Consider the following 22,818-nt stretch of genomic DNA (forward strand, 5'->3'; position numbering starts at 1 on the left):
GCAGAAGCCTGCAATACATTGCATTCCGCACAACTTTTTTTATTCTAATAAATGTGATCCTAGACCCTGGGAGAGAGACCAGCAAGCTGCATTAAAATTCATTGGGAAAAAATTGCAATAAAATCTCTCTCTCCCTCCCCCTCCCCATTTCTCTCTCTCCCTCCCCCTCCCCATTTCTCTCTCTCCCTCCCCCTCCCCATTTCTCTCTCTCTCCCCTCCCCATTTCTCTCTCTCTCACCCTCCCATTTCTCTCTCTCTCTTTCACTCTATTTTTCTACCACCCTTGGGCACTCTCTTTCATTCAATCTCTAACTCTCACACTGGCTCCTCTTTCTTAGCATCCCCCCCCCCCCTCTCTCTCTCTCTCTCTCTCTCTCTCTCTCTCTCTCTCTCTCTCTCTCTCTCTCTCTCTCTCTCTCTCTCTCTCTCTCTCTCTCTCTCTCTCTCTCACTCTCACTCTCTCACTCTCACTCTCTCACTCTCACTCTGTATTTTCCAACTCCACCCCTGGCAGATTGTGATTTTCACTGTCAGAAAATTGCTTTTTCAATATCTGTCTCTCTAATTATGAGGCCTGCTAAAGGGGTCGTGCCACCAGAATACCAATAAATGTCTCTGAATTTTTCCTCTTTTAATGCTATTTTTGATTCTTTAAAGTTTAAAGGAACAAACAATACACACTGTAATATGCAGGTGCTTGACTTTAATCACCATTGTATTACTCACTGGATCATCAAGAGTGCAAGTCTCAATGCTGTGTTGTTTTCAAATCAGCGACAACAAAAATGTCTGTTTTAAAAACATTTTTAAAGCTTACAGCTATAGCTTTCCTTCTGTACCATACTTGCAATATTAACTAATTATGAGATTAAATACATTTGTTTGTGAGGTGGGATGCTCTCTTTACTCATGTTCATTGTTTATTTCAGATGTCCAAAAATGAACATTACTCAGATTTAGAATATCATTTTATCATAGGGCCTGACAATATATGTTCTCATATATATAAGAAAATATATATAAAAAAGATACACTAAAAAATATGTAAATATATATATATATGCAACATTCAAGATTTGTGCACCGATATACGATTTGTGGGAAGAGGAAATAAGCTTTATAGACACTGTTCTGTAGGTCTACCACAACTTCATCACTATCACGTCTAAAGGGTTAAATTGTCCTCTCAGCGGGTTCAGACTACTTGATTGACGTTTGGAGCACTGTACTACCAGCATCCTCCAATAAACAAACGGTCGGTGTCCCCCACGTGGGTGTTCGGATTACTCATTGGTTACTTTCACCAGCGTTAATTGTGACTGGGTCGAGCCCCACGTGGAGATTTCATTCAATTGTTGAACGATTCCATTGTACCCCACGTTCTATTGTAAGCTACACGTAGTGTATATACAATTATAACATGGTTAATGTAGGAATCGCAAATATATATTGTTTAAGTACAAAGCGGGCTTCATTTGCATGGCTACACGAATGAACGAACTGAGTAGAAAATGTACACGCATGGTGAGAAAATCAACAAGGTTGTTTACTTTACTAATATCATTAGACTATTTATACAAGAGCAATTGGCAAACTGTATGTCATTGGTCTGAAATGTTTTAACACCAGCAAACAGATTTGGCCTTCTTTCATTAGAGTGGGTAGGCTAGATGCGTTGTTCATAAATAAGGACAGAAAGGCGAAACCTTAGCTCCAGTCCTATGCTGGCTTGATCAACGAGAATAGCGAGATACTCCCTTCTCATTCTGTCTAGCAAATGTCCCTTTAGTTTCTCTCTCAAGAAAACAAGTCAGCTATGTCTTGAAGATCAGGCGAGGACCAGAAAAGGTGGGAGTGTGAGGAGAGCAGTGTTGTAAAGGAGAAGGGCGACGAACGAGACAAAAGAGGCTGCGGCTGCATTGAATGTGGTGGTGTCCGACAGAACCCACAGTACAACCTAGCCACATTTGCTTTTTATTCTAGGTGAGAATACACCGGGGAGGGGAGTATTTACGAGAAGAAAAGGTGCCATTTTACTCATTCGAAGTGCGTAGTCACGAGGCCTCTAAACATTTAGTCGTGGACTGGGTGCATCTTTACTACATCGAATGTTATTTGTCTGTGGGTTGAACATAGATCAGAACAAAGGGAGTCTTGAGCAAGGAATTAGCGAGCCGAGACTAGCTTTGCCATTACTGCCTCTGAAACCAAGCCAAATGCGTCTCTGAAACCGACAATATAACGTCTTCTCCATTTCTGTCCTTTTTTGCCCATAAGGGAGGAAGAAGATATTTTTTTTAAAGAATTCGGCGCCCAGAATGTTTCCTCAAAACCGACCTCCGGTAAGTACGATTAGCATGTAACGTTCGGTAATTCTGTTGGGGCGATACTTTAAAACCTCAGCGATCTATACATTATTATCTAACCTTTCTCTGTCTATTGAAGTAAGTTTATTTGAAATAAAGGAAACAACTTGAGCAAGAATGTATACAGAGGTAGGGCCATAAACTTGCTACATGATTTATTGTTCCATTTTTATCTCTGTCATTGTATCTATGCTATTTGTATCCGGAATTCCTTTGTGATCATGTTGGTCAAAAAGTAACACATGCTGCAACATTGCAAACCCTTACTCATTTTACGTTTAGTACTTGAACGACGAGCGGTGTAAACTCAATCCAACATGGGTCTGTTATAAACAGAGGGGATTTATACCGCCAGAATCTGGCAAAACAAGAACTTTAGGGAAACTCATTCTGTACAAATTCTGGTCTCCTGTTGTTGGTATAACTTTAAAGTGTCAAATTAGAACATCCAACCTCGATTTATCCAAATGGTAGGCTGTATTGGCCTAGATGATGGAGTGGTCTAGGTTTGTTTGTCCTTTCCACACTCGGCAGTCTATTTGAGGGGTGAGTCAACTTTAGGCAAGGGTTTGGGTTGTTTATTTAACTAGGCAAGTCAGTTAAGAACAATTTTTTTTATTTACAATGACGACCTTGGAACAGTGGGTTAACGGCAGGTAGCGTAGTAGTTAGAGCGTTGGACTAGTAACCGAAAGGTTGCAAGATCAAATCCCAGCTGACAAGGTAAAAATCTGTCGTTCTGCCCCAGAACAAGGCAGTTAAACCCACTGTTCCTAGGCTGACATCGAACAAAAATAATTCGTTCTTAATTAACTGACTTGCCTAGTTAAATAAAAAAATATATTTAAAAAAACTACAGATTTTACCTTGTCAGCTCGGGGATTCGATCTAGCAACCTTTCGGTTACTGGCCCAACGCTCTAACCAACAGGCTACCCAGTGAAGTGTCACTTACTGTTTTCAAGAATGAGTTTTTCCTCTCTGGCATTCATCTTATTGATGATGCATGTGCTTTTGATTTGTTTGATTCGAACAAAAGTATCAGGCAGTCTATAAATGAGGTTTTCTAGACACCCAGTACCAGGAACTGCAATCTGAATTGACTTTGAACTGGTAACTAAATATTTGTGCTATAAACTTTACTCATGTCAGATTTATGTTTTTTTAATGTACTTGTTGTGTGGAATCAATACATATTTTTTGCAAAAATACAGTACATGCCTTCTATATGAAGTAGCCTATCGTATAAGTTTCTATTTGAAACAGAGTTACCCTCGTCTCTCCTCCATGCCAACCATACACCCCACCCTGAGAGTGCTTTCACATCCATGTCCTCCTAGGGATGGGGATTAGGCCCTAATGCTAAGTATGATGCATGGTCGGAGCCAGGGTGGGGAACAGAGGTTAATGGGGCACCTTTGTCCCTAGAACACGTACAATGCCTTCAGAAAGTATTCACACCCCTTTACACATTTTGTTGCATTACAGCCTGAATTAAACATTTATTCAATTGAGATTGTCACTGATCTACACACAATACCCAATGTCAAAGTGGATTTTTTTTGTTGTCGAATTTGAGAAATTACTAACAAATTAAAAGCTGAAATTTCTTGAGTCAAGTATTTAACTCCTTTGTTATGGGAAGTCTAAATATGTTCAGGAGCAATGTGCTTAACCAATAAGTTGAATGGACTTATTCTGTGTTCAATGGTGGTGGTTAACATGATTTTTGAATTACTACCCCATCTCTGTACCCCACACATACAATTAGCTGTAAGGTACCTCAACCGAGTACTGAATTTCTAGCACAGATTCAACCACAAAGACCAGGGAGGTTTTCCAATGCCTCGCAAAGAAGGGCACCGATTTGGTAGATGTGTAAAAATAAAGCACACGCTGCATATTCCTTTGAGCATGATGAAGTTATTAATTACGCTTTGGATGGTGTACGGTATCAATACACCCAGTCATTACAAAGTTACAGGCGTCCTTCCTAACTCAGTTGCCAGAGAGGAAGGAAACTGCTCAGGGATTTCACCAAGAGGCCAATGGTGACATTAAAACAGAGTTTAATAGTTGTGATATAAGAACTGAGGATGGATCAACAACATTGTAGTTAATCCACAATACTAACCTAAATTACATAGTGAAAATAAGGAAGCGTATAAAGAATAAAAATATTCCAAAACATGCATCCTGTTTGCAACAAGGCACTTAAGTAATATTGCAAAACATGTGGCAAAGAAATGTACTTTTTGTCCTGAATACAAATAATTATGTTTGGGGCAAATCCAACACATCACTGAGTATCACTCTTCATATTTTCATGCATGGTGGTGGTTGCATCATGTTATGGGTATGCTTGTCATTGGCAAGGACTGGGGAGTGTTTATTTTGCATAAAAATAAATGGAATACAGCTATAAGCACAGGCAAAATCCTAAATAATACCTGGTTGTCTGATTTCCAACAGACACTTGGAGATGAAGTCACCTTTTTAGCAGGCCAATAACTTTAAACACAATACCAAATCTACACTGGAGTTGCTTATCAAGAAAATGTTGAATGTTCCTGAGTGGTTTAGTTCAGTTTTGATTTAAATTGGCTTGAAAATGGCTGGCTTGAAAATGGCTGGCTTGAAAATGGCAGTCTAGCAGTGATCAACAATCAACTTGACAGTGCTTGAATAATTTTGAAAAGAACAATGGGCAAATATTGTACAGTCCAGGTGTGCAAAGCTCTTAGAGATTTACCCCAAAAGACCCTCAACTGTAGTCACTGCCAGGTGCTTCTATAAAATATTGACTCAGGTGTGAATACTTCTGTAAATTACATTTCTGTATTTAATTCTCATTACATTTGCTTATCATTTCTAAAAGCATGTTTTCACTTTGTCATTATGGGGTATTGTGTGTAGATGGGTGAGAACATATATTTAATCCATTTTGAATTCAGGCGGTAATACAACAATGTGGAATAATTCAAGGTGTACTTTCTGATGGCTAGCACCAGACATTACACTGTATTTAATCAATAAAACCGTGTACATATTTGATAGTAGTTGAATTGGGTTAAAATAGATTCTACTAGTAATTTTTAAATTATTTATGCCACTTCCTGAGAGGAAATTCTACCTCCTTCAGGTTTTCTCCATACCATGCCCATAGTACCCTGACAGAAGAGTGAGAGGGCTCTAAACAAACTTAGTGCACCCTCACCCCAGCCAGCTGTAGGACTAAAGGGAGAACAGAACAGAACGTGGCGCTGTGGTTACAGCTCTTAACCCAATCCATCTCATCCACCAACTCTACACTGCATCCCCTGGGGAGCTAGCTACCAACCACAGCTCAAATGTATGGTTATGCATCCTGGAGGGAGAGGGGCGCTGGGTTGGGAAAGAAAGCACAGATTCTGTTTCATTTTAACCACAACAGGCTTGAAACACTGAAAGCCTGTCTCCAAAGTCATTGGCTTTCATTAAAGTATGTTTGGAAGACCCAGGGAACAATTTATGAAACTATACTGAACAAAAATATAAACGCAACAATTTCAACGATTTTTCTGAGTTACAGTACATATAAGGAAATCAGTCAATTGAAATAAATAAATTAGACCCTAATCTATGGATTTCACAACTGGGCAGGGGTGCAGCCATGGGTGGGCCTGGGAGCCCACCCACTGGGGAGCCAGGCCCAGCCAATCAGAATGAGTTTTTCCCTACAAGAGGGCTTTATTACAGACAAATACTCCTCAGTTTCATCAGCTGTCCGGGTGCTGGTCTCCGATAATCCCGTAGGTGAAGAAGCAAGATGTGGAGTTCCTGGGCAGAACATGTGTTCTGTGGTTGTGAGGCTGGTGGACGTACTGCCAAATTCTCTAAAACGACGTTGTAGGCAGCTTATGGTATAGAAATGAACATTCAATTCTCTAGCAACAGCTCTGTTGGACATTCCTGCAGTCAGCATGCCAATAACACACTCCCTCAACTTGAGACATTTGTGGCGTTGTGTTGTGTGTCAAAACCACATTTTAGAGTGGCCTTTTATTGTCCCCAGCACAAGGTGCACCTGTGTAATGATCATGCTGTTTAATCAGCTTCTTGATATGCCTCACCCTTCATGTGGATGTGTTTTCTTGGCAAATGAGAAATGTTCACTAACATGGATGTAAACAAATTTGTGCACAAAATTTGAGAGAAATAAGCTTTATGTGCATATGGAACATTTCTGGGCTATTTCATATCATGAAACATGGGACCAACAATTTACATGTTGCGTTTATATTTTTGTTCAGTGTATATATAATCCTTTATGGAACGTTGTTTGTCAAGTTTCCTTTAATGTGAAAAGCATGGTAGAGTGAGTATAATGTACTGAGTATACATTTTGCCTGGTCAGTCTGTCATGGAAAGAGCAGATGTTCCTAATGTTGTGTACTCACTGTATATGTAACAGAATATATATCCAGAAATCTGCTCTTGCTAGAGTCGTTCTTGTGATTTTATTTGACTTTTTTCAAAACGTTGGGAAGCCATACAATGGATGAAGTTCAATTAATGTTTAGGTAAACACCTGACATGCAGATGTGTGAAACATATTTCCTCATTTTTGTTACATAGCAGTGAGACATTTATTTGATAACATTTTGCTGTGGCAGGCAGACTGCTTAGTATAGCTGACCAAGGAGACCAGCTCCACCTTACAGTTCTTGGAAATCAGCATAATGCGGACTAGTAGTAGATGTGTCAGCACTGCTGTTCTCAATGCTTAGCATCCAGTTCCATTTACCGGTAGCGTTTGCCGGCCAAGAGTACTTAGCACCTCTGAGCAGAGTGCTGGATGTAATTTCCAAACCGATTCTACATGTAGAATCGCACGACAATGTCAGCAGTAAGACGTCCACCAGAGTCAGCTCACCGAACCAAACTCTGCTTATGAAAATGCACCACACTACACAGGTCTGGCTGTAGAGTGTAGATCTACAATCACACCTAATGATTAAGAGTTCTGTTTGTACATGTATCCATTCCACCCCCACCCCCCTCTTCCTCTGAGGTCCAGTAATGCCAGCAGGCTCCTGGAGCTCTCTTGGCCCAGTCAGCAGACTCTCCTGCTCTCCCGTCAGACCCTGATTGATCCAGGACTCCCACTGAGCTGATTCTGGACAGGTCCACTTCAGCAGTACTGGGGAGTGATGGGCTGGGAGGGAAGCGCCTGGTAGTGATGGGCTATGAGGGAAGCCCCGGGTAGTGATGGGCTATGAGGGAAGCCCCGGGTAGTGATGGGCTATGAGGGAAGCCCCGGGTAGTGATGGGCTATGAGGGAAGCCCCGGGTAGTGATGGGCTATGAGGGAAGCCCCGGGTAGTGATGGGCTATGAGGGAAGCCCCGGGTAGTGATGGGCTATGAGGGAAACCCCGGGTAGTGATGGGCTATGAGGGAAGCCCCGGGTAGTGATGGGCTATGAGGGAAGCGCCGGGGAGTGATGGGCTAGGAGGGAAGCGCCGGGGAGTGATGGGCTAGGAGGGAAGCGCCGGGGAGTGATGGGCTAGGAGGGAAGCGCCGGGGAGTGATGGGCTAGGAGGGAAGCGCCGGGGAGTGATGGGCTAGGAGGGAAGCGCCGGGGAGTGATGGGCTAGGAGGGAAGCGCCGGGGAGTGATGGGCTAGGAGGGAAGCGCCGGGGAGTGATGGGCTATGAGGGAAGCGCCGGGTAGTGATGGGCTATGAGGGAAGCGCCGGGGAGTGATGGGCTAGGAGGGAAGCGCCAGGTAACCCAGCTTTCTTAGCTCTTTATTTCCAGTATTCGATTAGATGGCTGCCTGCCTGCCAGAGGAGAGGTTTTTGGGCAAGGTTTAAACCAGCTCTGGAGGTGTGGTGCTTAAGTCTGAGCCATGGGAAGAACAAACCGGCTGTGGGTGGGTTACCTAATAAAGGAAGGTACTTACAGCAATTAACAAAGCTGACAACCAAACAGTTATGCACCGCCTATATACACTGACAGCGGGGACATTTGAATAACAAGCTTTCAGGAGCGAGGGGAAAAAAAGGTGTAGCGCAAATGAAAGTGGTGCCTAGCAGCCCTCCCCTTAGTTAGAGAGAACTGGGGCATTTCTCTCATTCACTCCCACATCACAGCAGAGATCCTGGCGCTTGTGATCAATTTTGTGCGTGTGTTTGTCTACGTGTATTTGTGTGCGCGTGCGTGCACGTCATCCACCCACAGAGGTGCTTTAAAATGCAAATAACTGGTTTGTTGACTATTTGAATAATTTGATATGAGGCTTGAACTTCAAAAGCTTTCTGCAAGGACAATATATTGCCATGTTTCACTGTTGTTTAAATCAGTAGGGGAATGCTTGGGTGAGAGTGGAGGGGGGCAGGGGGCTGTTACTCTTCTATGGTTCTCCAGCTGGGGGCTGGGGATAGGTCTGCCGTGCCCTCCTTCCCACTACTGTGTCCCCAGAGACGGGCGGGCAGACAGGCAGGTAGGGCCCCAGCAGTGAGGGAGCATGGTGGCTGTTTACTCGGAACAATCGGCTCTGTGGGAAAGCACAGTGTAATTAGCAGGATGGTTCGTTGGCTAGATTGGTTCCCAGTTCTTATGCTGTTGGAGACTGGGAGAAGACCGCTTGGCATAGAAGTGCAGGTAACACAAAGAACTGAAGTCTTCAAGGGGCTTCACCTTTGGTGTGTGTGCGCACGCTTTTGGCGTGTATGTGTGTGGGCGTGTTGCGTCGTGTGTGTTTTGGGGAGAATCAAGGGATGTGAGGTCATAGTGGTTTGGTGCTATTTGGTTTAATTAGAAGGAGTAAAAGGAAAACAACATTGATTGCATGCAGGGAATGCCACACCCACTGTTCCTTAGAGGGTGTGTGTCTGTGCATGTCTCGCTCTGTGTGTGCATGTCTCGCTCTGTGTGTGTGTGTGTGTGTTAACATGTAGGACTTTAATAGCAGCCAGACACTCTATATGAAGCATCAGTCATTTGCAGCAGCAGGTTGTGTGTGCTGCCCAGCACCTAGCGGCTGTCTTCCCTGGCTGGGGTGTCCCTGTAGGCCTTCCTCCAGCCTATTTTAAAGGCCCATTAAAGACAACTTAGGCCTGATTAGAGACATTACTGTCCCGGGATGCCTCTTCACCTCTTCTCCTTTCCACCACTACTGCTCCCAGCTGGGGCCTGATTTAATCACTACAATGTATTCCTTGCTGAGCTGGACCAGGGCAGATTACCAGGGGACTCAGGGAGGAAGGCTGCTATCTGATCAGCCACCTGACTGCCTATGGTTCCGTTACCCTGATGGTGCTCTCTAGCCTCTGGCTCTTCATGGCTCGGTGGAACATGGCTGCTTGGAGCTTGGCACATTCCCTGACTTCCTATAGGGACAAACAGGATTAGTTGGGTCCTATCTGGCTGGATGCCTGGGTGGGTGATTGGGTAATCCAATGGTGATCAGGTCAGCAGTGTGACCTCTGACATCACACACTAAACCAGAGCAGCTGACCAGTGAGGTAGAGGGATCAGTGAGTCATCTGACTGACAGCTAATAGGAGGGTCTGCTCTGCAGCACTCCACTCTTCCATATTGTTGTTTTTGTGAGGGGCCACAGGGGTCTGCTGTGTACCTGCAGGCATCTTTTCTGACGTTGGCCTGAATCATAACAGCACCTGGGCATCAGAGCCAGAATGGCTGATGTTAGCAGAAGCCCAGGCAGCAGTTTCCTCTGTCTTCATAAATCTCCCCCATCACCGAACTCAACTACTGGGTCAGCCTCGATCCCACACTCGCCATTTCTGTCTCAAAAAAATCTCTCTGCGCTGTTCTCCAGCGCGCGCACACACTGAGGTGAAAAACAAGAAAACAGGGAGTGGAAGGTGGAGAGAAGGGCAGAATTATTCCCCCTCCCCCTCCTTACCTCCCTCGCCTCCTACAAAATGGCCTTGGCGCTCTTGTTCCTGAGGCGCCTTTCTCTGGCCTGTGAAGAGTAATTGGTGTGTGTGTGAGAGCGAGGGAGTCTGTGTGCCCCTGCCTATGCTCAGGGGGAGGATCTGGCCAGCAGATTGAGTTGGAGCGCAGGCAAGCAGGCAGGGGAGAGGAGCTCGTTAGAGGCTGGAACAATGAGCAGCCCCTCTCTTGAACCTCAGTGGACCTGAGGGGTGTACTACGATTTAAGCTAGATCTACTCTGGGTTTTCTAAAGCTTGCCGGCTTCAGTTAGCTTCACATTCCAGCTCTGGCTTCATCCTTACTATGACGGTGAATATTTCTTGTCTACCTATGTCATACTAACACACACCTGCTTTTAGCGGTGCTGTGCAGATCCACAGTGCATTCACATGCAGGACCGAGCGCTTCCATATGTCCTCTCTCTTGACCTCTCCCTTCTCCAGTTTCCCCCTTCACCAGGGAATCCAGCAGAAGGAACAGGCAATCTACTTAATGTGACTAATGTCACTTTATAAACCAATAACATTCTTCTGCATAGGGCCCATGAGTGGAGCTATACCCACTCAATTATTTCCTCTAGACACACACACACCACTTCTGTTCTCATTAAAGAGAGCAGTGGTGTGAACGGCCTGTCGTATATCCTTCAATGTAGCTTTAGCACCACGGCGGAGGGGTGGGCCTCCATTGATAGAGACCCAGACAGACAGACAGTCGCTAGCCCAAGGTCCGGCCCATTGTCTGGCTGTCCTGCAGCATTACCTCTGAGGCCCTGCTAACTAATTGCTCGAAGCCCTGCAGAGAGGGACCAGAGAGCAGGGCCATGCTACCGGGGGTGCTACTCCAGAGAGAGGAGGGCCAGGCTACCGGGGGTGCTACTCCAGAGAGAGGAGGGCCAGGCTACCGGGGTGCTACTCCAGAGAGAGGAGGGCCAGGCTACCGGGGTGCTACTCCAGAGAGAGGAGGGCCAGGCTACCGGGGTGCTACTCCAGAGAGAGGAGGGCCAGGCTACCGGGGGTGCTACTCCAGAGAGAGGAGGGCCAGGCTACCGGGGTGCTACTCCAGAGAGGAGGGCCAGGCTACCGGGGTGCTACTCCAGAGAGAGGAGGGCCAGGCTACCGGGGTGCTACTCCAGAGAGGGGAGGGCCAGGCTACTGGGGGTGCTACTCCAGAGAGAGGAGGGCCAGGCTACTGGGGGTGCTACTCCTGATGGTGTCCTACCCATTCTCCCTCTCTCCTTCCTTCCTTTCAACCCAGACTTAATATTAAACAAGTGTCTTAATTTGGTCAAGAGCCCCTTGTTCTCCCCTCCCGGTTTCCCTCACACATCTGGCCCTGACACTTTTTTTGTCCCATCACAATGGTTCCTGTCTCTCCTGGTTTCCCGACAGTTTCATCCCCCCTTTGTGCTCACACCCCTCCGAGTCTTTCAGCTTTGTTCTTCAGCTCCAGGAAACTCATCATGGCTCTCCAGCTCACAACAACTGTTCCCCATGCATACAATCACATCTCTCATAGGACCCACACACAGAGATGACTAGTGTTGGGCACACATCTGGTATTAGAGTCATGCGTGAAGGATGTTAACCTGACTTGGAATGTAAACATGCAGTGATAAAACGTGTACAGGTATAACATTATTACCAAATCACCACAAAACATACTGGTTATGTACGGGTAACTGACAAATTAATGGAAACATTTGAGTAAATGAAACCTACAAAGTATATTGAAAGCTGGTGCTTCCACACAGGAGTGGTTCCTGAGTTGATTAATCAATTAACATCCCATCATGCTTAGGGTCATGCATAAAAATGCTGATGCTGCAACCACGGGGCATAAGTGGTCACTGAATGGTTTGATGAGTATGAAAACGATGTAAACCATATGCCATGGCCGTCTGTCACCAGATCTCAACCCAGTTGAACACTTGTGGGAGGTTCTGGAGCGGCACATGAGACCGCATTTTCCACCATCAATAAAACACCAAATTCTAGTATTTGTTGTCTAAGAATAGTGTTGCATCCTTCCGATAGAGTTACAGAATCTATGTCAAGGTTCATTGAAGCTGTTCTGGCTCATGGTGGCCCAATGCCCTATTAAGAAACTTTATGTCGGTGTATCGTTTATTTTGTCAGTGACCTGTATATAGAGTCTGAAAGATGTTCACACTTTTGACAAGATATGCTGACAGTGCTTATTGTCTTTCTGCGTAGGCACCTCTCCAGCCACCCCCTGGGTCTTCAGCGTCTGCGGCGGCAGCTGCAGCCTCGGGAGCCCCCCAGGCCCTAAAGCTCACCTACCCAGAGACCCTGGACCGCATCAAGGAGGAGTTCCAGTTCCTCCAGACCCAGTACCACAGGTACACAACCTCCCCTAGTACCCAACTCAACACGGCAGCCTTTTCTCTCTCTCTGTGTGCGTGTTTGTTTATGTGCTAGTTTACAGCTTATGTAGCTCACAGGGGCCACGAGGGTTTGGAGAGCTGCTTAACATCTTATTAGGCTACCATGACCAGAAGCAGGAGTGGGTTGGTTATATACTAGATCTGTTCTAGAACGCCCACTTGACCCAACCTCAGCTTGTACTGAGGGGGAGGAAGAGGGAGGAGAAGAGAGAGTACATTGGAGAAATGGGCCACGGAAAGGAAATGGAGAAAACCACAACAATGGATGGAGGCTCACAGGCTTTCTTCATCCTTTACGTTTGTTGATGAACTGGAACGTGCATCTTCTGGATGTCGTTAACTGTATACGAGTAGTTTTTTTATGCATTTCAAGGCTTTGAGAGAGTTTTCCTTCCGTAGGCTGCTGGGCATTGGGGATGGGTTGGGGCTCTGTTGTTAAGGACTTTCAGAAGATTGAGACTCCATAACAATATTCCAACATGTATGTGTGCATTTCAGTGCGTGTCTTCCTGTATGTCTATATGTGTGGTTGATGTGTAAGAATGTAGACCGAGCTGGCCTGACTGGCTTTGACTGTGGGCCTCTAGCTGTCAGTGTCGTCCCAGCCTGCCTCCCAGCCTGCTCTGCCTCTCTCTGTTCTCTTGGCACACCTTCACACGGTCCCCCGCTTTGATTCGACCAGCCAGAATCAGCTCATCCACCCTCTCCTCCAGCTAACTTCTATTGTATGGCCCCCTCTCCCTCTACCCAGCTCCCGGATGAAAGGCTCCCTATACAAACAGGGGGCCAGCGTTCAAACAGGCCTGGCTGATTCCAGATATATCTTCCAGTGGCGCTGTATGGCAGTGACTCGTTTCTCTCAAACAAGCCAGCAATTTAAAAACAAGCCAGCACATTTTCTTGTTCTATGTGATACCTTAATGTGGATAATTCCCCAACCCCTTTGTGGATTATAAAGTGTACAGATGTGATCAGTATGTTCAGAAACATCGAACTCAACCTTCTGGCAATCTCAACATGATTCTTCCTTATCAAATGCGTAGTGTTGGGATCACCTGGAGGCTGGAGCTCCCTGGGGAGCGGAGATGTGCTCTGCTACAAGAAGGACGGGCTAATCCTTCTAAGGCACACTTTGAATGGGGAGAGGGAGTGTTTTCCAGACATACCGGATTAAATGGAAAGGACAGAAACCAAAACACAAGTCAAGAAGGGCGTAGTGAGGCAACACGTCAGAGCCAGAAAAAGCCACCCACCTCTCCAACTATCCTCCTAGCTAATGTATGTTCCCTGTCAAAGCATCATGATGACCTTGCTGCCAATATCAGACGCCTCAATTGAATACAGAGAGAGTTGTCTACTATGTCATCGCAACCTGGCTAAAAGACATTAATGATTGCAATTAACTTAAAATAGAAGGCTTTGGAACCCCAATTAGAACAGAGATCCCATAATCGCCCAAAAGTCACTGGGGGACTCACAAGCCACTGCTTACTCACAAGCCCTTTCACAACAATGCAGAGACAAAAAGTAAAACAATTACAAAAAGGGAGATGGTAACACAATAAAATGACAGTAACAAAACTATATACAAGGAGTACCGGTACCGAGTAGATGTGCAGGGGTACGAGGTAGTAGACATAATTGAGGTAATATGTACATGTAGGTAGGGGCAAAAGTCTGCATTTAATATAAACTAAATATGAATTGGCAAGAATCAAGCTTGCTGGATTAACACTGAATTCATTATCCCCCAACTATAAATTGCATTCTTTGGCAGATTCTAGATTCGACTTAAGCATTCTACAGCAGCGAGCCACACACACAGTGTTATGCAAAGCATGTTTAGGACAGACACCAGTCTATTGGATTAGGGGTGACCTGCTTAGCATCCCTCAGCAGACAGACAGGAAAGCTGCAGGTCTCTCGCCACCAAGGATCTCATGAGCACACACTCGCCTATTACTGACAGCCTAATCAGTCTTACTCTAGGTTTAAACGCATGGCACGCACACAACAGAGTGGACAGAGACTGACAAGCTGAATGCAGCCTCACACTCAGACCTGGGTTAGAAATAGCAGGGTTTAGGTTAGTATTTTGGCCTTATTGATCGTGGCTGGAGCCTGATGGTTGTTGCTTAAGTGGATTAGGAGGCAGGAAAGAGACCAAGGTAAAGGGATTAGGAGTAATGGGCTATGTGTCTTTCCTGGTCTCTTTCTGTGTGTGTTTGACCCTCTTGTTCTTTGTGTGTGTGATACAAGATACAGTATCCGGACCCCATAGAGGAAGACATTCATTAAACCTAGCTAGATGTGTGGGTCACTTGCTACTGCATGAAATGAACTTGTTTGTGCCTGCCAAGTTAGTTGTGTGTGTGTTCTGCAGCTGCTCTTTACACAACCTCTAATCAGCAGACTGGAGGGAGCTGCTGACATGGGGCTCTCATTACAGTAATTCTCTCTACACACACACACACACACACACACACACAGATCTGTCTTGACTGGGGAATGTGTGACATAGAAACACTGTTTCCATACGAACGTCAGCGCCGACACACATCTAACAGTGTGTTGATGTTGTTGTGTATGGAGGTCTAGCATGGAGGAGAGGCTCTCGTACTGTTACCATGCTGCCACTCAGAGAACAGAGTACCCACTTCTCTCTCCTGCTCTGACAGGATCACACTGTTTTGATACCAGGACTGTGCTCAAAACAACTGTGTGTGAGCGGATGGAACATTGGGTTTATGTCTGTCTCAAGGTTTATGGTTCAGGGTTGTTTGTGTGTGTGTGGCACAGCCTGTCTTTGTGGGATTGTGTGTGACTGAGCATGTGTTTGGTGGTTACTGGTTGGTGCTTAAGTGAGCAGGGTGGGTCTGAGCATGTATTCATGAAAGGACCGTCTACAGTAAACTAGTCTCATGTGTGCGCACACTATCTTTACTGTAAACTCACACATGCTAGTTAGTACAAAGAGCACTGCCCCCACCCTTGAAAGGCTACACTGAGTGGAGCGCTGGGGGTGGGGGTTTAAAAGGGAGGACAAGATGAGGGGGGGACTGGGATGGAGGGGGAATGTGCTCTGTTGCTGCAGAGGAAAAACTCATTAATAATGAATTTGATGTAAAATGAACATCCACACAACTGGAGGGGGTAAATGGCCTTAATGTACCCCGAGCACAATACGAACAACCATCCACCAGCCGGCCTGTCCTACTCCGCACCAGCCGGCCTGTCCTACTCCGCACCATACGCTATTCATAAGACTTTGCTACACGCGTGCATTTGTTGTGTATATTAATTTCCCTCTAGCTGTCAGTGGGGCGTTTTGTGTCCAAGCCTTGACACGCGCTCATTGGGAACAAGGTGAAGACTACGACCTGGACTCATCCAATAAGAATCGCTCATTTAAATGTTCTGTTACAAGCCGCACTGCTTCTTAACACAGTGCGCATCCGACCCGGAAGCCAGCCACACCAATGTGTCGAAGGAAACACCATACACCTAGCGACCTGTTCGGCGTGCACTGCGCCCGGCCCGCCACAGGAGTCGCGAATGCACGATGAGACGAGGATATCCCTACCAGCCAATTGTGCGTCGCCCCATGGACTGTGGCTGTGACAGAGCCTGGGCTCGAAATCAGTCTCTGGTGGCACAGCTAGCACTGCGATGTAGTGCCTTAGACCACCGTGCCACCCGGGAGTACACTATGGTGTTTTGATTGAGGTATAGTGCATGTGATCGAGCGTGTGGGCACTGCAGTGCACAAACGCGCATCTGTGTGATCGTGTGTATTTCGTGTAGTCTGGTGGCACGTGCGCGTGTGTGTGTGTGTGTGTGCGCTTGGGGTAATGGTGCTCTGCTGACAGAGCTGTCTGAGTGCTGACAGGCTACAGATTCGTAGCGCATTCCGATGATCATCTTATCTGCTGTCACTGTGAGGGAGAGATGGGCAGAGCATGCTGACATGTAGCAGACTCCATATCACTCTTTTCTCTCTCTCTCTCTCTCTCTCTGTCTTACACTCACACTGTGTCTTACTCTCACACTGTGCTCTCTCTCGCTCTCTCTCGCTTCTCTCTCTCTCTCTCTCTCTCTCTCTCTCTCTCTCTCTACTATCTCTACCAGGGGTTGAAACCGGTTCAGGGAACAAATCCCAAAATTTGGGAAATGACCATTTCTCCAGGAACAAAACCATCATGTCCTCTAGTATTCTGGAACAGAACCACTATTTTCATATCTTGAACTGGTTAATTATGTTATTCACAAAAAAATGTTCCTCCTATTTAGTATATCATTCTGTAATTCAGTGAAGTAATTTTCATCCCCCTCTACTCACCCGTGAAATTTCTGTCGCATCTCAGACCTGCACTTAACTGACCAATTAAACGTGTAAACAACTACCTTACACGTTCCATAGCAAGCTGCTCTAGCTGTGCTAATTGGTAGGGTAAATTAATGAGCTAAATGTGAAAACGATGTAGATTTCACAGCTTAAATGAATGAAAAGGAACTATATGAACAATTACATTTTTCGGGGTTTGAACCGATTCAGAACATATGCTAGTCGGATCAGGGGGTGTTCAGAACGGAGCAATTAATCTTTCTCTCTCAATCTACACACCATCCACTCCTTCCTTTCTATGCACATCACCTCTGTCTGAGCCATGGACTAATTATTACAGGCAACCCCCCATACACACTAGGAGAGAATTGTGACATATCTTTTTGAAAGTGATCCTATCTTCTGTGCTAAATTCACAATAAAAATCGGAATATATTTGCCTGTATTTGTGCGGTATATTCCTCTGCTGTTGTATGGTATAGATGGGCTGATATAAAGGTCAAACATTACAAGGGAAGGGTGTATGTCAAATAAAGTAAAAATCTAATCAAACTTTATTTGTCACATGCGCCAAATACAAGTGTGGACTTTACTGTGAAATGCTTATTTACAAGCCCTTAACCAACAGTGCAGTTCAAGAAGAAAATATTTACCAAGCTGGCTAAAAAATAAAAAGTAACACAATAAGAATAACGAGGCTATATACAGTGGGGCAAAAAAGTATTTAGTCAGCCACCAATTGTGTAAGTTCTCCCACTTAAAAAGATGAGAGGCCTGTAATTTTCATCATAGGTACACTTCAACTATGACAGACAAAATTAGAAGAAAAAAAATCCAGAAAAATCACAGGATTTTTAATGAATTTATTTGCAAATTATGGTGGAAAATAAGTATTTGGTCACCTACAAACAAGCAAGATTTCTGGCTCTCACAGACCTGTAACTTCTTCTTTAAGAGGCTCCTCTGTCCTCCACTCGTTACCTGTATTAATGGCACCTGTTTGAACTTGTTATCAGTATAAAAGACACCTGTCCACAACCTCAGTCACACTCCAAACTCCACTATGGCCAAAACCAAAGAGCTGTCAAAGGACACCAGAAACAAAATTGTAGACCTGCACCAGGCTGGGAAGACTAAGCAGCTTGGTTTGAAGAAATCAACTGTGGGAGCAATTATTAGGAAATGGAAGACATACAAGACTACTGATAATCTCCCTCAATCTGGTGGTTCCACGCAAGATCTCACCCCGTGGGGTCAAAATGATCACAAGAACGGTGAGCAAAAATCCCAGAACCACACGGGGGGACCTAGTGAATGACCTGCAGAGAGCTGGGACCAAAGTAACAAAGCCTACCATCAGTAACACACTACGCCGCCAGGGACTCAAATCCTGCAGTGCCAGACGTGTCCCACTGCATGTCCAGGCCCGTCTGAAGTATGCTAGAGAGCATTTGAATGATCCAGAAGAAGATTGGGAGAATGTCATATGGTCAGATGAAACCAAAATATAACTTTTTGTAAAAACTCAACTCGTCATGTTTGGAGGACAAAGAATGCTGAGTTGCATCCAAAGAACACCATGCCTACTGTGACGCATGGGGGTGGAAACATCATGCTTTGGGGCTGTTTTTCTGCAAAGGGACCAGGACGACTCATCCGTGTAAAAAAAAATGAATGGGGCCATGTATCGTGAGATTTTGAGTGTGAACCTCCCATCAGCAAGGGCATTGAAGATGAAACGTGGCTGGGTCTTTCAGCATGACAATGATCCCAAACACAACGCCCAGGCAACGAAGGAGTGGCTTCGTAAAAAGCATTTCAAGGTCCTGGAGTGACCTAGCCAGTCTCCAGATCTCAACCCCATAGAAAATCTTTGGAGGGAGTTGAAAGTCCGTGTTGCCCAGCAACAGCCCCAAAACATCACTGCTCTAGAGGAGATCTGCATGGCGGAATGGGCCAAAATACCAGCAACAGGGTGTGTGAACCTTGTGAAGACAAACAGAAAACATTTGACCTCCTGTCATTGCCAACAAAGGGTATATAACAAAGTATTGAGAAACTTTTGTTGTTGACCAAATACTTATTTTCCACCATAATTTGCAAATTCATTAAAAATCCTACAATGTGATTTTCTGGATTTTTTTCCTTCTAATTTTGTCTGTCATAGTTGAAGTGTACCTATGATGATAAATTACAGGCCTCATCTTTTTAAGTGGGAGAACTTGCACAGTTGGTGGCTGACTAAATACTTTTTTGCCCCTCTACCAGGGGCACCGGTGCGGGGGTACAGGCTAGTTGAGGTAATCTGTACATATAGGTGGGGCATGGGTAACAAACAAACAGCGAGTAGCAGCAGTGTACAAGGGGGGTCGGTGTAAATTGCCCGGTGGCGATTTTTATGAATTGTTCAGCAGTCCTAATGTAGAGGTCGATCGATTTTAATCGGAATGGCCGATTTTTATTTAGGGCCGAGTTTTCATAACAATCGGAAATCAGTAATTTTGGACACCGACATTGCAGATTTGGTTTTTTTACAACTTTATTTAATGTGGCAAGTCCGTTGCGAACACATTATTACTTTCAAAGACAGCCTTGGATCGGTGTGTTAACTGCCTTGTTCAGGGGCAGAATGACAGATTTTTACCTTGTCAGCTCGAGGATTCAATCTTGCAACCTTACGGTTAACTAGTCCAACGCTCTAACCACCTGCTTCACGAGGAGCCTGCCCGTTACGCGAATGCAGTAAGAAGCCAAGCCAAGGGAAGTTGCTAGCTAGCATTAAACTTACCTTATAACTAGTGATTATGATTGATTTTTATAACTACACATGGTTGATGATATTACTAGTTTATCTAGCGTGTCCTGCGTTGCATATAATCGATGCGGTGCCCATTCGCGAAAAAGGACTGTAGTTGCTCCAATGTGCTCCAACCATAAACATCAACGCCTTTCTTAAAATCAATGCACAGAAGTATATATTTTTAAACCTGCATATTTAACTAAAAGAAAGGTTAGCAGGCAATATTAACCTGGTGAAATTGTCACTTGAGTTCATTGCCTGAAGAGTCAGGGTATATGCAACAGTTTAGGCCGCCTGGCTCATTGCGAACTAATTTGCCAGAATTTTAAGTAATTATGACAACATTGAAGGTTGTGCAATTTTTAACAGCAATATTTAGACTTTAGGGATGCCATCCGTTAGATAAAATACGGAACGGTTCCCTATTTCACTGAAATAAAATAAAATGTATTTATATAGCCCTTCGTACATCAGCTAATATCTCAAAGTGCTGTACAGAAAACCAGCCTAAAACCCCAAACAGCAAGCAATGCAGGTGTAGAAGCACGGTGGCTAGGAAAAACTCCCTAGAAAGGCCAAAACCTAGGAAGAAACCTAGAGGAACCAGGCTATGAGGGGTGGCCAGTCCTCTTCTGGCTGTGCCGGGTGGAGATTATAACAGAACATGGCCAAGATGTTCATAAATGACCAGCATGGTCAAATTAATAATAATCACAGGCAGAACAGTTGAAACTGGAGCAGCAGCACGGCCAGGTAGACTGGGGACAGCAAGGAGTCATGTCAGGTAGACCTGAGGCATGATCCTAGGGCTCAGGTCCTCCGAGAAAGAGGAGAATTAGAGCGAGCATACTTAAATTCACACAGGACACCGGATAGGACAGGAGAAGTACTCCAGGTATAACAAACTGACCCTAGCCCCCCGACACAAACTACTGCAGCATAAATACTGGAGGCTGAGACGGGAGGGGTCAGGAGACAGTGGCCCCATCCGATGACACCCCTGGACAGGGCCAAACAGGAAGGATATAACCCCACCCACTGTGCCAAAGCACAGCCCCCACACCACTAGAGGGATATCTTCAACCACCAACTTACCATCCTGAGACGAGGCCGAGTATAGCCCACAAAGATCTCCGCCACGGCACAACCCAAGGGGGGGCGCCAACCCAGACAGGAAGATCACATCAGTGACTCAACCCAATCAAGTGACGCACCCCTCCTAGGGACGGTATGAAAGAGCCCCAGTAAGCCAGTGACTCAGCCCCTGTAATAGGGTTAGAGGCGGAGAATCCCAGTGGAAAGAGGGGAACCGGCCAGGCAGAGACGGCAAGGGCGGTTCGTTGCTCCAGAGCCTTTCCATTCACCTTCACACTCCTGGGCCAGACTACACTCAATCATATGACCCACTGAAGAGATGAGTCTTCAGTCAAGACTTAAAGGTTGAGACCGAGTTTGCGTCTCTCACATGGGTAGGCAGACCATTTCATAAAAATTGAGCTCTATAGGAGAAAGCCCTGCCTCCAGCTGTTTTCTTAGAAATTCTAAGGACAATTAGGAGGCCTGTGTCTTGTGACCGTAGCGTACATGTCGGTATGTACTGCAGGACCAAAACAAAAAAAATAAACATTTTGTTTTAGAAATGATAGTTTCCGGATTCGAAAATATTAATGACATAAGGCTCGTATTTCTGTGTGTTATTATGTCTATGATTTGATAGAGCAGTCTGCCTGAGCGATGGTAGGCACCAGCAGGCTCGTAAGCATTCATTCAAACAGCACTTTCGTGCGTTTTGCCAGCAGCTCTTCGCAATGCTTCAAGCATTGACTTCAAGCCTATCATCTCCCGATCATCTCCCGAGATTAGGCTGGTGTTTCCGATGTGAAATGGCTAGCTAGTTAGTGGGGTGCGTGCTAATAGCGTTTCATGTTAAAAGGGACCACCAGCTTTCATATGTTCTGAGCAAGGAACTTTAACATTAGCTTTCTTACATGGCACATATTACACTTTTACTTTCTCCAACACTTTGTTTTTGCATTGTTTAAACCAAATTGAACATGTTTCATTATTTATTTGAGGCTAAATTGATTTTATTGATGTATTATATTAAGTTAAAATAAGTGTTCATTCAGTATTGTTGTAATCATCATTATTACAAATAAATAAAAAATTGGCCGATTTTTAATTTGGTCTTTTTGGTCCTCCAATAATCGGTATCGGCGTTGAAAAATCATAATCGGTCGACCTCTAGTGTAATGGCTTGGGGGTAGAAGCTGCTGAGGAGCCTTTTGGTCCTAGACATGGTGCTGCTTTCCCTGCGGTAGCAGAGAAAACGGTCTATAACTTGGTTGACTGGAGTCTCTGACAGTTTTATGGGCTTTCCTCTGACAGGATGCTCTCAATGGTTCAGCTTTTGAACATTTTTGAGGATTTGGGGCCCCATGCCAAATCTTTTCAGTCTCCTTAGGGGGAAAAGGTTTTGTTGTGCCCTCTTCATGACTTTCTTGGTATGTTTGGACCATGGTGTCCACATCACCAACAAACTGAAGAACTTAAAACTCCATCGGCTCCACTACAGCCCCGTTGATGTTAATGGGGGCCTGTTCAGCCCGCCTTTTCCTGTAGTCCACGATCAACTCCTTTTGTCTTGTTCACATTGCGAGAAAGGTTGTTGTCCTGGCACCACACTTCTGACCTCCTCCCTGTAGGCCGTCTCATCGTTGTCGCTGATCAGGCCTACCACTGTTGTGTCGTCAGCAAACTTAATGATGGTGTTGGAGTCGTGTTTGGCCATGCAGTCGTGGGTGAACGGGGAATACAGGAGGGGACTAAGTACACACCCCTGAGGGGCCCCAGTGTTAAGGATTAGTGTAGCAGACATATTGAAGCCTACTCTTACCACCTGGGGATGACCTGTCAGGAAGTCCAAGATCCAGTTGCAGAGGGAGGTGTTTAGTCCCAG

At 45.2% G+C, this 22,818-nt stretch overlaps 1 protein-coding gene across 1 annotated transcript in view; it reads left to right on the forward strand.

The window, feature by feature from the left end:
* The first annotated feature begins 1,343 nt into the window (after positions 1 to 1,343).
* The window catches only part of tle2a (TLE family member 2, transcriptional corepressor a), a 46,879-nt gene continuing 25,404 nt past the window's right edge, over positions 1,344 to 22,818 (forward strand). Inside the window, exons 1-3 of the mRNA XM_042306459.1 lie at positions 1,344 to 1,524; positions 2,278 to 2,342; positions 12,524 to 12,669. Coding sequence (XP_042162393.1) covers positions 1,512 to 1,524; positions 2,278 to 2,342; positions 12,524 to 12,669 — 224 coding nt within the window. The 5' untranslated portion in view covers positions 1,344 to 1,511. The remainder of the gene's footprint in view (positions 1,525 to 2,277; positions 2,343 to 12,523; positions 12,670 to 22,818) is intronic.

The sequence above is a fragment of the Oncorhynchus tshawytscha genome, linkage group LG01 (assembly GCF_018296145.1).
Source record: "Oncorhynchus tshawytscha isolate Ot180627B linkage group LG01, Otsh_v2.0, whole genome shotgun sequence".
Lineage (NCBI taxonomy): Eukaryota > Metazoa > Chordata > Actinopteri > Salmoniformes > Salmonidae > Oncorhynchus > Oncorhynchus tshawytscha.